This window comes from Zeus faber, assembly GCF_960531495.2.
Source record: "Zeus faber genome assembly, chromosome: 12".
NCBI lineage: Eukaryota > Metazoa > Chordata > Actinopteri > Zeiformes > Zeidae > Zeus > Zeus faber.
Window position 1 is genome coordinate 16,176,802 of NC_137196.1, and position 15,138 is coordinate 16,191,939.

A 15,138-nucleotide genomic window follows, 5' to 3' on the forward strand; every position below is an offset into this window, starting at 1 on the left:
AACCGGTGTTCACAGAGTACTTCAAACAGCCTTTCGAGCTCAAAAACAGGTTCACTGCCGCTCAACAGCACAATCAACGTCTGGCATGGAAAATAATTTGGCGGCAGCGAGCACATGATCAATTCAAAGCTTGTTATTCTACATTCGGATTCCTATGCTTTGGTCCATGGGTATATGGATAGAGAGAATGAGCGAGAGGATGAGAGAGAGAGAGGGGGGGGGGGGTGGGGGTCATTATTGGATGTGCTGCAGAGATCTTTGGTTGGGGAAGTGGAGCGCCATACCGGCGTCCTGCTGAATCGGATCGTAGCCCTTGTAGTGGCACAGCAGCTTTTTGGCGAACACGGGCTCCACCTGAAAATCAAACGTTCTCCACGTTGGAAGCAGGTCTAGGTCGGCTGAAGAACGACGTCATCACCGTCTTACTGCGCTGTATATTTTTACCATACCCCTGCTGAAGACCTTATCACTATCTTATTACTTACTTATATTTATCACTGTGTTATTACTTATTCGCAGAACATTTTCTACGGCCGTTTAAGGGGAAACAGTTATGGCTGATAAGACTTCGTCGCCACGATCGGGTACCTGCGCTGTGATCATCTTCCTCTGCCGCTGCGGGTTGGGGTACTCGTCACCGAAACACAGCACCACCTCGTGCCTCGGCAGGCGGCAGCCGTAATGAGCAAACTCTTGCAGCTCTGGGGAGGAAATAAGACAAACGAGAGGACCACAGGCAGAGCGAATGAATAAGCGGCCCGGCATTCCGACGGACAGCATAATCAAATGCATCTCGGCATCTTCAGGCGACGGGGGAGAAAGTTGACTGGGGGTCGCTTAACACCCAGAGGGGTAAGATTAAAAAGCTAAAAAAAAAAAAAAAAACAACAAAGAAAACCTATTGCGCAATGGAAACGACTGCTGTGAGGCGCAAAGCACAAACAGCGGTGTGGGAGTGCACCAGGCAAGTCTGCGGGGATCGTGGCAGGCGAGAGGGACTTACCCAGCGGAGGCTTCTGAAGACCCCACTGAGTCATGTCTCTCCTGATCGTGATTAGAAAATAGGGACGACACCGATACCGTTTTTCCACCATTGTCCCCCATTCTGAGTCTCGTTCAGGGGGCTCCTTGGAACAGCGATTCACGCCAACTCAGCTTTTGTTTTTCCGTCAAGGACCCTCGATTCGACACTCATTAGGCCCACGGACACCGTTGGATAAGACTTCGTCTCTGAGAAGACCTTTATTGCTAATATATGTTTTAGTCCAAACCCCCGTCCCGTGATTGATGGAGACCACAGCGAAACGATCATTTCGCTGGGGACCCCCTTGAACTTCTTGAAGGACCCCTTTAGGGTCCTCAGACCTCACGTTGAGAACCATTGTCTGGGCACAACAATCTACATAACGTGCGTCTAGGAGTCAAATAGGCATGCAAATTCACCCCCTTTCCTTAACTACCTCACATATTTGACATTTGTCTCCGACGCCCATACCCTAATTTAGCCTGCTATCGGACGCCCTCCACCCCTCTGACGAAACATTATAACTGATTCATTATTACAATCCTCGACATAAATAACAGCTCCTACATCCTACAGTTTATTTTTGTACTGATTCGGTCCAACTTGGTTTGATGCAGCAAAAGGTTTTCACGGTTGTACAGCAGAACCAAGGTGCCAGTGAGCTCAATTTATCGTGCGCGGGTAAATCAACGGTTTTGTACCGACTCCAAATCAGAAATGCCGCAACGCCTCAAGCAATGTATCGCAACTGAAGCCGGAAATTGTTTCGGCAACCAAACGACTGGACGATTGGTTGAGGTGGACATTTTGTGCGCCGGCGACCTACCGGAGAGGAACTGCTGGGTGTCGAAGAGCTTGCAGGTCTGATCCTTCTCCAGCTTGTTGGGTCTGTCCTGGTGCGGCGCCAGCGGCCCCTCCCAGTACACCCGGCCCTGGCACAGCCGGGTGGCGTACAGGCCGTCGGGCGCCATCCACAGCAGGACGCCGCGCTCCAGCACGTCGGGCAGCTTCTCGGCGCCCCGCCGCTGGGACTCCGGGTACGGGAAGGGGAATAAGATGACCTCCGCCCCGGCGCACAGCCTCTCCTCCGGGCTGGGGGAGGGGGAGGTGGAGGAGGAGGAGGAGGAGGAGGAGGAGGGAGGAGAGGAAGGGGAGCAGGAGGTGATCCGGCATCCTTTGGGGCTGGTGGTGGTGACCTCCTTCACCAGGGATTCCCTGTAGAACAGGGAGACGTGCAGGCTGAAGTCTGGAGAGAAAATGCATATATATGATCTTTTAGAAGTATGTTAAAGAGCAATAAATTGAAGTAAATAATCCCCTACAACACAAGTCTTAGATAATCAAGACCCTTTCCTTAATTTCAAAAATGTTGATTTTAGATTTAAAATCAACAATCCCAGTAGGGAAGTACATGCTATATATATAAAATAGATTTCCGTTCGTAGTTTCCAATCTATAACTCAAAATTCCTGTTGTTGACAGAGTGTGAAGCGTTGATACAGGCAAGGTTTATTGTTTTGTTTTTTTTATTGTATATTTTTGGCAATTGTTCTTGTTTACTGTTTACTGTTCATTTTGAGGTTTAATCCATTTCCAATGTCATCTATCTATCTATCTATCGATCGATCGGTCTGTCTGCCTGTCTGTCTGTCTATCTATCAATCTATCTACTGTATCTATCTATCTAAATACAAAATATAATAAGCCTTATTAAAAATCAGTGTGTGTGGTGGACCTGATGTGGCTCCGCTGTGGTCCACTGTGAACGCTGCAGCTTGGGACTCTGTAGAGCAGGAGTAGAAGGAGCCGCTCACCTGGAAACCTACTGTACATGTACATGGAACAAGAGAGATTTGTTGTCCTCGTATCATTTCATGATTCATTTAATCGTCTGTGCAAAAATAAGCAATAAAGAATTATCTGGATAATTGACAATAACAATGTGTAGGGACCGTGACGCAGGTTCAGGTCCTGTCATCACTTTCTTTCCACAAGCAAATCCGAAATCAACATGGCAGTTTGTCGGAGGGTATTATTAAATTAGTGGAAATTTGCTAGCGGAAATCATGTGTGTCTTTATGAGTCAGAATGTGAGAAAAAGTGAGTGTTTTTTTTTGTGTTTCTGTCAACTGAAGTAATAGAAACTTAAGAACCAAGTTCAGTGGATCGGTAATTGTTTCCTAGGTTCTAGAACATGTTTTTAAAACGTTCCGTTTGAAAAAGGTACTTATTTGCATTATTTTTTGCGCTATTCGAAGCACTATATGGTGATAAATTCAAAAACTTGATTTCCCTTGTCTCATATTTTCTACTACAAAAAATTGTACATTATATTTGACATTTATATGGAGAATGAATGATCAACTTTTTCTACAGTTCAGCAGTTCAGCACAAAACTATGAGTGAATCGTCTTAAAAATCTGCCCAGGTGTCTCTGCTTCGCTTTACCATTCTCAGGGTGAGGCGTGGTCCAGTGGGGTCGGCTGAGGGGTGAGGGGTCGTGTCCCTGGACAAACTGCTGCTCCGCATGGCGTCCATGGTGAAGGGAAGGGAGTCCGAGTGGCTGCTGGTCCATCCAGTCCTTTCGGTCCTGAGACAACATGTAGCTGGACACCTGGGAGGGCAGCAGAGGGACAATGGCGTCTCAATGGTTTTCAATCATTTTGCTACTTATTAATAAAAGGCTTTGAAGGTCGACAATGAAAGTGTTCCGGAAAACTGATCCTCTGACCTGGTTTTGCACGAACGAATAGGAAGGAATATATCCCATGGCATTCCCGTGCGGCCGTGTGTCCTCTAAACTATCCAGCCTGACCCCTGTAATGCACAGTGCAGAGGCAAGACAGCGTTTCAATGTATTTTCTACGACACCACCTGCAGCAATGCATTGATTCCACTGTCCAAAACCCATTTTATCCTAACTCTTACCCTATTCACTGTGATTCAAAACCCTGCAGGACATATAGTTGGCCGGAGAGGGCCTTTAGCTGACAACAGCGGGTATGGAAAAGCGTTGGAACTTGATGCTAGTGGCTGGCTGTGATAACCGCTCCCACACCCAGAGACATTTGACACGCGTGTGGTGTGGAATTGCAAACACTAGTCCATGAGGTCCCTGGTCCCTTGTGGCGCCACATGCTCTCTGTGGTCGCGATGGTATAACAATGGTTGAGAAAGTCCATTGACCTATCTTGGCGTTGTCTTGGCCATCACCGCTGACCTCTTAAGACATTCTATCGCCGCCTCACTATGTCTATGCCGAGATGTTAACCTGATTTTACTGCCCTATTAAGGAGGATCTAGAAAGACGTTTCCATTTCCCTTTAGAGGTTTCTATTATAAGTTAATAGCACCTTTTGCGAAGAGATTTGCCTTTGGGGTGCCTTCCCATGGTTGTATTCTTTAATTGTCTTATGTTGATAGAAATGTTAAGCCTTTTGGGGGTGTGATACAATCTAAATAAATATGAATACACTTTAGTAAATTTGAGTAAACATTCTCAATAAAATCTGCCCTGATTAATCAATGGGGTGTGGGGGTGGTGTGATTTAAGCAGCCACACCTCTCTTGGGTTGGCTTGGCCAAGTGAATTAAGCCCAACATCAGGGGTGGCCGTGCATCTGTTTCTCATCAGAGCAATCGATGAGCACAGGTTAAATCACCCATCCCAACACACACAGGGAAGGGGAGCCTTTGTCATGACAATGTTCCATCTGCTCCCAGGTTGTTACATCTTGCCACTCTCTTCGATAAAATAGTATGTCTTGGTCTACTTGGTCGACCTGTGGCAGGGGAATTAGCACAATCGATTAATCGATTAAAATACGATTGAGTGTTTTTGAAATAAAGATATTGTCTATTGTCTTATATTATCTGGTCTCAAATAATTGTGGATTTGTCATAAAAACAATTGTTGATTGCAGCTCAAATGATCTGCAATATTCTGCTACTTGTCAGCGTTTCATTAGCAGCTGTAAAAGACATTTTAACAGGTTTGAAGTATGAAGAAGTGATGCAAACAAGGGCGGTCTGTCTATTTTTACCCTGCGACAGGGTGATTTGACACGTGAGGTATAGGCCAATCTTCAAACTTTTTGAAAGGTCTGCAGAATGATTTTCATTGCCAAATTGGAAGCACTATTTGCGGGTGTGACAAAACTGTTACACCAGCCGAGAGACAACGTGGAGGGCTGGAGGCCTGAGTTCGAGCATTGGTGTGATGTGCACTCTGCACTTGGTAACTGGAGCCCTCTAAAAAAAGCTCTCCAGCCTTTTTGGTCGACGTGTTGGCTTCCTTTGTGGCACTTCCTGCCGCAGAACAACCAGCTACGCTGACTGACTACACTGTGCATGTATGATGTACGTCCCTAGACATAAACATTGTAGGGCCCAACAAGGCAGGCAAACTTCTTGCTATACCCACACTGATGTGTGTGTATAGCTATTTTTCATAATAGCTATATTCATAATCAGAATAAAAAAACAGAAACTGTATTTTCTTTTCTTTTATCTTCCTCCTCGCTGGCCAACCAGGAGGTTTTTAAACTTAAAAAGCTTGCCTTTCTTAGCTCCCTCAGGGATGATTCTGTAGACTTTGTAGGGCTCAGAGATGTCCAGCTGGCTTCTCTCCACCAGCTCGTCAAAGTCGTTGCTCTTGTTGAGGGCACATCGCAGTCTGGTTTTCCACGTCGGGGGGTCCGGCTTGTCCACACCTTCCTTGAATTTACCCTTGAACAGCGCCCAGGCCTGGAGCAATAATCAACGCAAATGGATTACTAGGAGAAGACCTATTTGTGAGCCCTTACTTGCAATATCATTAAAGTGAAAATCCATAATATCGTCTGTATTGGGTGGATAACACTACACTTAGTTACCCTTATTCCGTTTAACTGTCCCTTTCTTTTCTCCAAACTATCCCATCTTGTGATCGATTGATTTATTTGTTTTATTTCTTGCTCAGGTGAGGGTGCTGTTCTTTTTTTGTATTGACAGCTTGCTGACCACAACTAGCTACGTTGCTTTAGCCACCAACAATGGAAACGGCATATAGAAGAGTGTATACAACGCAAATACACTGAATGGCTGTTTCTTATAAATTTACAGCTAAAAAAATTATGGGATTAATATCAAATGAGATTTTATTTTTTTTACAAAATAATCTCATGGATTACCATTTACGTTTTTTTGTTTTGACTATGTTTTGTCTTGTGACAAATACCGTAGCATAAAATGTATTTAAATCATGAAAAACAATTATTTAAATAATTAATATAACAAAAAGTATTTGAGAAGTTGGAGTGCGGTATATCTGAAAAAAATAAACACAAGCAGTACTTTATTATTATTATTATTATTATTATTATTATTATTAGTAGTAGTAGTAGTAGTAGTAGTAGTAGCAGTAGTAGTAGTAGTAGTAGTAATAGTAGTATTCGTAATAGTATTATTATTATTATTATTATTATTGCTATTATTATTATTATTATTATCAATAATAATAATAATAATCATAATAATAATCATAATAATAATAATAATAATATAATATAATTATTATTATTATTATTACTATGATTATATATTTTTGCACTATTATGTCAGTATTATTATTATTATTACTATCATATTATTATTGTTATTACTACTACTATTATTATTATATTGGCATTATTACTGTTATTACATTAGTACTGCTATTATTAGTAGTGGTATTATTACTATATAACTATATAACTGTATTATCAGTATTACTATTATTATTACCAATATATTATTATTATTATTATTATTGTTATTATTATTATTTTTTTTATTATTATTACTGTTATTACTATTAGAAGTATTAGAATTATTATTAGTATTATTAGTATTATTATTATAACCACAACCTTGAAAAGTGCAGCATCCTCGTCTCTGTTGTAGTCCTGTTTGCCCGCGTGTTTCCAGGGAATCCTGAAAACGCTTTTCTGCTCGTTTTCCCAAACCAGGCCGGAGTAAATCCGACTATCGATCTGATCGATCAGCCACTGCCTGAGCTTCCCGTTGCCGCATCCGACGGCCAGCCTGCTCCCTTCCAGCTCCATGTCTGCGGGAAAAGCTGCGGGTGAGTGCTGTGTTTTCAGTCATCTACTGCGTTCAGCGATGGCACCCGACCCCTCTCCTTACCTTTGTTGGTGCGAGGTGGACTGAGGGACTGTCTGTCTGTCTGTCTGTCTCACCGGGACTTGTTGTTCATGTTTATATTCTTCTGACACGGTACCAAACCCTCAGAGGAGGAGCTTGGAGGTGGAGAAGTCTCTCATCTTTCAGTGACGGTTGCGCATCACACCCTCAAGGTGGGGAATCCCTCCCGACACCCATTATAACCCGGGGCAGGGTATGAACTTTCTACTACGATAGTATGCCTGAAAAATAAAAATAAAAACATAGTCAATGATCAATCGCAATGCATTACAAACAATAGCAAGACAAACTTTATTTACCCTCAACAGCTTTTTTTTATTTTTTATAATTGTGTTTATTGTTTTTTGTTTTTTTTTCATATTCCACAATGCATTGGGATTCAGAAGTTTGAAGAAAGGTATTTAACCACAGAACTCTTTTTTTCTATTTTTTTACTCACATTAAGAATATTTATTTTTGTAAAAATGAAAATAGCAAGACCGTGCAGCGTATAAAACAGCAGCAATGCAGTCAATACAACTGTACACATAAAAATGTAGTTACATTTAAATGTTATTTTTATAATAAATTGTGGCCCTCTGTGGCCCTCTTGGCCTCTGAAGAGGAGTACCTCTGCTCTTTGGAGTGTTGAATGTGGAATAAACTTGAATATTGCACATAATGTTTGTGTAATGATGTCACCATTTGGATTAATCCACAGAATATGTTGCCAATTTCTTTATTTTTATGGCTAATTCTTCATGAACTTCGTAAGCAAAACAATTTCAAATTCCACTTACTTCCCCAATTTTAAAACGGAAGGGAATTCGCTGTTCATAATGAGAAAAGCCAACATCGGTGAATGCCTTGCCTTTCCCCTAATGTATATATTTATATATTTCTTAATAAATGTTTATCTTTTACACTTTTGTTTCTTTTTACATGTTTAAGTATGTTGTTTGATTCTACTATGTTGCTGTAAGGATATGGTTATCGCATTCCTATGTTTTTTTTTTTTATTGTTCCAAATGTAACCCTGACTGTTCGCTGTTCTATCTTCTAGGTTTGTTTGTGCCATTTTGTTCAATAAAAAATAAAAACGTGATTCATTTTTAATTCAGTGTAATCTTACGGTCAGTACGTCTGCCCTCCAGTGGCCTATCAATACCGTATGCCACACCCCTTACTTCAACGGGATTTACTCATGCACTGCAAAGCCTTTGGAACAAAATAAATAAGACAGAATGCTAAAGTAATGTCCTCAAGCCCCAAAAGGAATTTAGTAAATAAGCCGCCGCTTGTGATGCCGTCAGGAAAAACCTGTGTTGTACAGTAGAAACAGGAAGAGAAGCAGGAAACCGAGGTGTATACAGAGGCAGAGGGTGTTTGTCATCGGTCCGAAAGTCACACAGACCCACCACTTAGTTAAAACAGCGACTTTTACTCTTTTGAATATTGCGCACACAGACGTCGTGCTAAAACAAAAACAAACCAAAAAAAAAACAATCACGGCACATTCATAACTTGTGGAATAATGGCACCACAACTCAGCAGATGAATCGCCCCTGGTGTTCCGAGTCCATTTCCATTACAATCTATTTCCATCATCATCATCATCATCATCATCATCATCGTCATCATCGTCGTTGTCATCATCATCATCATCATCATCATCACCATCATCATCATCGGCATCATCAAAGAAGATCCGGTCCAAAAGTCAAATCGTACAGATCTTTTCAATCAGGTCCACAGAGGGGTCTGTGGGGGATTTGGAGGTGACCTCTATGTGGGTGATATGACCTTGCAGGTATCCCCGCCACTCGGGTTGTTGCTGGAGGCCTTGGAGAGCAGCGCTTCAATTTCGGCCTTGTCGTTGAAAGGATTGTCTTTGTACTGATCACGCAGCCAGTCTCTGAACTGCAATGTATATGAATATAACATTTTATGTAATATATAATATTATATACAATTATATACAATATTAATACAATTATATATTTATTTTTAATATATAATATATATATTAATAAATAATAACAAAAAAAAAAAATATATATATATATATAATATACTATATTCATATTTATTATGGTAGTTTTGTTTTTATATAATATTCCATATAATATTATTGTATATATTAACACAATTTTATGTATTTCTTGGGTGTCTTCGCACTGTAATATGAACTCATGCTGTTGGGTACACGAGTACATACTGTATACATATTGTACAAATTTGCGAATTTACTTAATTTAACATAAAACTACCGTTTTAGTGACCAGAACATTGAATAGAAGAGTTAAACTATTCATTCTTGTGTTAAATAAATACCCCAAATAAACTTTTCCTGCGTCCCAATCTAACCTGGTGGGCCTGGGTGGTCTCGAACTCCTGCAGTTGCCTCTGGAAGCCCAGGTTGGGGGAGGCACTGGGCCGGGCAGCCTTGACGGCGACCAGCGCCTCCTGCCAGCCCAGTCCCGTCACCGTCATGATGTAGGCCACCACTAGCGTGACGCTGCGGGACACGCCCGCCAGGCTGCACCGGGGAAAGGAGCGGAGGTAACTACTTACATTCATCAGTAACTTACTTCAGCCATCTTTTAAATACACCCAGTTCAGGTCAGAAAATAGAGGAACAATAACACAAACAATAATAACAGTTGGACATGCAAGGAAAACACGAAGGGCCCAATAGAAAGAAGAATATAAACCTGGGTTTTACACTGAATCAGAAAACTGATCCGACTGTCGGAGCCCAACTGCCCCAGTGGCCGTCGTCGGTAGTGAATGTGTCTGAATTTTGCGTCACAAAATATGTTTACCATTTTCCATGAGTTTGGCACCTTTATATAGTGTTTGCAAAGTGCAAATAACATAGAAAGAAATATACACAATTCATTAATATTAGGAGGGACTTATCGATAATCAATATGGTGACAGTCAATGTTGACGTTAATGACGTAATTACTTTATATACATAACTTATTTAGTAAGTTTAAATGCTGGTTCCAACAAAGTAAAGTGACTTCGGTCGTGGTATTGAATCCGAACTTTGTCGCAAGAGTTGAAAAATTCAACCCCGAACGCATCTCGGATCCTCGATCAGATACAGAAATGTCGCAAATCAGAGGGTCGGAGCGTTTGACGTGCAGAATCCGACTCTTCCATAGATATGAATGGGCTTCCAGCGGGTTGTTGTCGTTTGTCAGAGTTGGCGTAAAGTCTGCTTTAAACAATAAAAAAATAAATGTAATGAATCGTTTCATAATATGTATCCATGCACAGTATCAGTGGGGGTAAAGAAGATCTAATAATAATAATAATAATGAAAGTTCTAATAGTCTGAGCAGCTTTTGAAAAAATAAGAGGAATCCCTTACACTTTTACCCAAATATATTGCTCGCGTCTGAAATGTACACTTACATTTGTCACTCTTTTGTTGTTATGTTTTACAAATAGGTTTTATTTGTACTTCAGTCATTTCTCTCCTCTATCAGGTTGATATTTATCATCGATCATGTAGTCTCTTTCTCCTTCCTCCTTTTAAACGGCCCCATCCTCCAATAGTATTAGCAACAGCAGTGCACTACCCACCTCTGGATTATATAACTAGAGAAGCTGACACGAGTTTAAGCTCCAAACTATGGATGCTTTGATAGGTCGACGCCAAATAAAAAAATGTCTTCGATCTCCATACGAATTTGGGGAATTTGCTGTTGTGCCACCAGGCCATCCAGTGTGTTAAAAAGCAACGTACAAGGCACCGGCATCAGGTGAATAGGGACAAAACTCTCCCTTGTCTTTTTCATCTTGTTAAAAACATCCCCGTCTTCTGCTCCTCTTGTGACAGGACCCTCCTCTGCATGAGACACAACTTTCGAGGCCTTTCCACCTCCTGGGCTGACGCAGCGTGCATGTTAGATGAGGCTTGCTGAGATGCGTTTTGGGAAGTTCCAGAATAGTCTGCAGCTTATCTCTAAATCCCCTCTGTTCGGCAGGGTCACACATGGCTTCACTTCTGTGCACTCAGCTGAACACACTTTTGGTATATTGGTGTCTTTTTGATCACGGGTGACACGCCATGTTATCACCGTGATGATGTTATCACCATGAGGTACAGTACCGGCTTTTATATACATACTATATACCAGGGATGCAACGGTACAGTGGGCTCACGGTTCACTATGTGTCATGGTTTTGGGGCCACGGTAACCGTAAGGTTTCCGTATCTTTATATTTAAGAAAAAACATTTTTTATAGTAGTCTGTCATAAGTAACTAGTGTAACACTCTGTGTGTACGACAGTGGGGTGAAGGGTGGGGGTGGTTAAAGTTCATTGGTGGGTTGTGATAATTTACATAAGTTGGAGGGGAGGTGTCCAGGTTAGTGGATAATTCAAATATGAATTTCCAGTAATTATTTATTGATTTAATATTTTACAAACATTTCACAATAAAAAAAAAATAAAGCCATTACTATAGTTAGTTATTTTTGTGCAGAAGAGTGAAGTCAGAACAGTGTGCGTGTGTGTGCCTTCGCTTTGCGACAGTGGGTGCGCTCCTTTTCATCCAGGGCACCTCCCGGCGAGGGAGGGGCATCGGCTCTCTCTTACATGTAGGGGGTAAACATTCGCTGGCGGCAGGAGACGGCAACTTAAACCAACAAGGCAACATAAAACCGTAAAACTTGACAAAAACAAAGAAGGGCTCCATCACCCAGCGAGACTCTGCTCCCTTCATTCCTACAAAAAAGCCGTTTGAAAGCATCGGATGTTTTCTTGTTTCCATTGAAAAGGCTGCGTAGCCAGGCGCAGTCGAAAAAAAATAAATAGACCTCTGGCGCAAAAATAGAAAAATGGCTGCCTGCATGACTGACGTGGCCGGTGGAGCTCCAACAGTGGATTCAATAGGAAGCAGCCCTTACAGCACGCCGCGCGGCACCTGTACGCTGCACCAGTGGTCCGGTGGACTTCTACCGTGATATGGTAATACCGCGGTTCACGTGTGGGTGTTGAACTGTAGGGGGCGTACCGAACGGTTCGATAACATACTGTGTACCGTTGCACCCCTACTGTGTACATACGTTATGTCTGGTGTTAAATGAATGGCTCACCAGTGCACCAGGACGCCCTCGCCCTTCATCCGGGACTCGTGCATGAACGCGATGCTCTGCTTAAAGTGCTGAGTTCTGGGGAAGGACAGACATTTTTGGGATAATAGCATCACCGCTGGCGGCCACGTGTGAGAAACACATTGTGAGAAAAGTCAAATTCTCAGTTACAATGGAACATTGTAACTGAGTGTGTGTGTGTGTGTGTGTGTGTGTGTGTGTGTGCGTGTGTGTTTGTGTGTGTGTGTGTGTGTGTGTGTGTGTGTGTGTGTGTGTGACATTGAGAAGACCCACAATGCACATGAATACCTAAGACTGAAGTGTGTGTGTTTCTCTGTGGGTGTGTGTGCTTGTGTGTGTGTGTGTGCGTGTGTGTGTGTGTGTGTTTGTGTGTGTGTGTGTGTGTGTATGTGTGTGTGTGTGTGAGAGAGAGAGAACCCATTGTGTATACATAAGACTGAAGTGTGTGTGTGTGTGTGTGTGTGTGTGTGTGTGTGTGTGTGTGTTTGTTCCTATCCATTCCTCATCCTAGTGGAACTAGGATCGGGGTATTCCCATCTCCACCGTCAGCAGACGAAGTTTCATAATCCACACACAGGTTTTACACACAAATGCATACACACATGCATGCTTGTTGGTGTGTGTATATATGCCCATGTCTGTGTGTGTAGCCAAAAAAAGTGGGAAGACACTAATAAAAAGCATAGAAGTGTATACTGAGATGTGAGACATGACTCCTGCCCAAAAACATCCCTCCCCATTTATGAATTTGCAACTCAGAATTTGTGTGCGTGTATGTGTGTGTTTTACAACACTTGTGAGGACCGTTCCCCGAATTGAGTATGTTTTGGTTCAGTCGTGCACCAGAAACGTGGGTGCTCATTTACGAGGTGTATTTACTCTGACCTCACTTTGATACCAGTCCAGCAGTGTGTGTGTGTGTGTGTGTGTGTGTGTGTGTGTGTGTGTGTGTGTGTGTGTGTGTGCGCGCACAGGTGTGTTTATCCTGTATATTGGACAAAATTGACTGGAGGGAGCAGTTTGCCAATTTCCCTCGATGGTGATTACCGAGCAGGATTGTTTAGAGCAAAGTTATCTATACAGTGCATGACAAAATCCCATTGAAATACAAATTTGTTTGAGGGCTTCCACGAAAATCCTAAAATGAATAAGAATATGAGAAAAAAAGGAAAAGCAGATCGAAGCGGGTTGGAGAGATGAGATATGAGAGGTGGCGCGCTCGTGAAAGCACATCACTTTCACGTTTCGACGCCCACGCGGCTCAGTCTGAAAACGATGAGGTGCTCTCCAGTCTTGTGTTTTTCACTCTTCTGTTCTGCTCTACGGGTTTGTGAGCATATTTGTTTGTGTGTGTGTGTGTGTGTGTGTGTGTGTGTGTGTGTGTGTGTGTGTGTGTGTGTGTGTGTGTGTGTGTGTGTGTGTGTGTGTGTGTGTGTGCGCATGCATGCGTGTGTGTGTGTGTGCTCTGTTTGGGCACTTACAGGTTTTGAGTGGGCAGGTCGGCTGCTGAAATGCACAGATAGGTCATCTCCTGGGGGACAGAGTAGACTAGTTATCCGTTGGCAGTTTTACAAAAGAGAGCGCATTACGTGTGTATTACATGATAATTACATGAATAATTATGGAATAACTCCATTGTAAGTCCCCAGGGTTATGGTTTCCACTGTGTTATTACTGAGAGGAATAGACTCATATACTATGGGCTACCAAACACTTAAAATCGTACTGGGGATTGGGGATTACACATGATCACATTATCATATTTTACTATGCAGCTACTGACCAAAACTTTACACCAAAATCAATAGACAAAAAAACACAGAAACATGTCCACGCTGACTGATGCCAGAGCTTTCCGCCTACGGCTCCAAAAAAAAAAAAAAGGTTTTATTATGATGAGCGCGCTCCATCTCATGCGCTGCCACCGAGCAGACCGACTGTTTTGATAAAACCAGCTCGCGCTGTTTGATTTGAGGAAGAAGAAGCGGCTGGTTGGGCCTTAGTCAAACACACGCGGCGGCTTTCCCTGAATTACCTGACAGACTGGTCTGAGAGGGAGTCACACCATTACTGCTGCACGGCCCCGAGGTGCACAATAAAACACTTTTTTTCACCCCCTTTTCATGTCGATTGGGCCTGTTTGGCATTGGAATGAGGTGTCGGTACCTTCTCACCTGCAGGATTGGAGCTGCAGTGTCATGTATCGACAGGATGTGGGTGATGTTGTTCCGTGCCAGCTGCTCCCTGTCTGTCGCATCTAAAATGCAATTTAAAAAAAAGAAACAACAATAAGGACTTCAATCGATGAGGCTTCACAAGAAATGTATTAAAAAAGTAATAATAATAAACATTGAGCTACCTTTGGAATTTCCCAAATACAAATCTGGCAAGCAAGACCTATAATAGGGAATACACACTGACTCAAAATGGACAGGCATCCTTGTTGGTACAGTGAGAGACTACAGTGTGTAAATATATATATATATATATATAGAGAGAGAGAGAGAGGAGAGAGAGAGAGAGAGAGAGAGAGAGAGAGAGAGAGAGAGATAGAGAGAGAGAGACAGACAGACAGATAGACAGAGTGTGAGAGAGAGAGAGAGAGAGATGGAAGGTGGCTCCACACAACAGCTGACAACACACAGTGACATAACAGGAAAGCAGAGGATAGTGGAAACATCTTACTTGCAGGACACGCCAATAACTCTGAAAGTTGTGCGTGCGTGTGTGTGTGTGTGCGTGTGTGTTTGTGTGTGTTGGAGAGTTAGGGTTATAAGACGGCCATAAAGACAACGATGACATTGTGACGATCTTTAAGA

General features: G+C 42.4%; 2 protein-coding genes across 2 annotated transcripts; both read right to left on the reverse strand.

Moving 5' to 3' along the window:
- Nucleotides 1–234: 234 nt before the first annotated feature.
- irf4a (interferon regulatory factor 4a) lies at nucleotides 235–7,107 on the reverse strand (the record flags this gene model as incomplete). The annotated part of the gene is made up of 5 exons (XM_080010385.1): nucleotides 235–354; nucleotides 589–701; nucleotides 1,851–2,270; nucleotides 5,551–5,770; nucleotides 6,913–7,107. 5 exons carry the CDS (start codon nucleotides 7,105–7,107, stop codon nucleotides 235–237), a joined length of 1,068 nt encoding a protein of 355 aa, XP_079866511.1.
- Nucleotides 7,108–8,543: 1,436 nt separating this feature from the next.
- dusp22b (dual specificity phosphatase 22b) lies at nucleotides 8,544–14,630 on the reverse strand. The gene is made up of 5 exons (XM_080011202.1): nucleotides 14,494–14,630; nucleotides 13,801–13,850; nucleotides 12,302–12,376; nucleotides 9,554–9,725; nucleotides 8,544–9,106 (listed from the first exon to the last, which is right to left on the reverse strand). The coding sequence occupies exons 2-5, from the start codon at nucleotides 13,845–13,847 to the stop codon at nucleotides 8,972–8,974; spliced, it is 429 nt and encodes a 142-aa protein (XP_079867328.1). The 5' UTR covers nucleotides 13,848–13,850; nucleotides 14,494–14,630; the 3' UTR covers nucleotides 8,544–8,971.
- Between the last annotated feature and the right edge of the window lie 508 nt (nucleotides 14,631–15,138).

Coding starts and splice junctions, on each gene's coding strand:
- dusp22b (XM_080011202.1), bottom strand. CDS start 13,847: ATGACCTATCTGTGCATTTCAGCAGCCGACCTGCCCACTCAAAACCT. Junction 12,377..13,800: donor GACCTGCCCACTCAAAACCT/GTAAGTGCCCAA, acceptor GTCCTTCCCCAG/AACTCAGCACTTTAAGCAGA. Junction 9,726..12,301: donor GAGGGCGTCCTGGTGCACTG/GTGAGCCATTCA, acceptor TCCCCGGTGCAG/CCTGGCGGGCGTGTCCCGCA.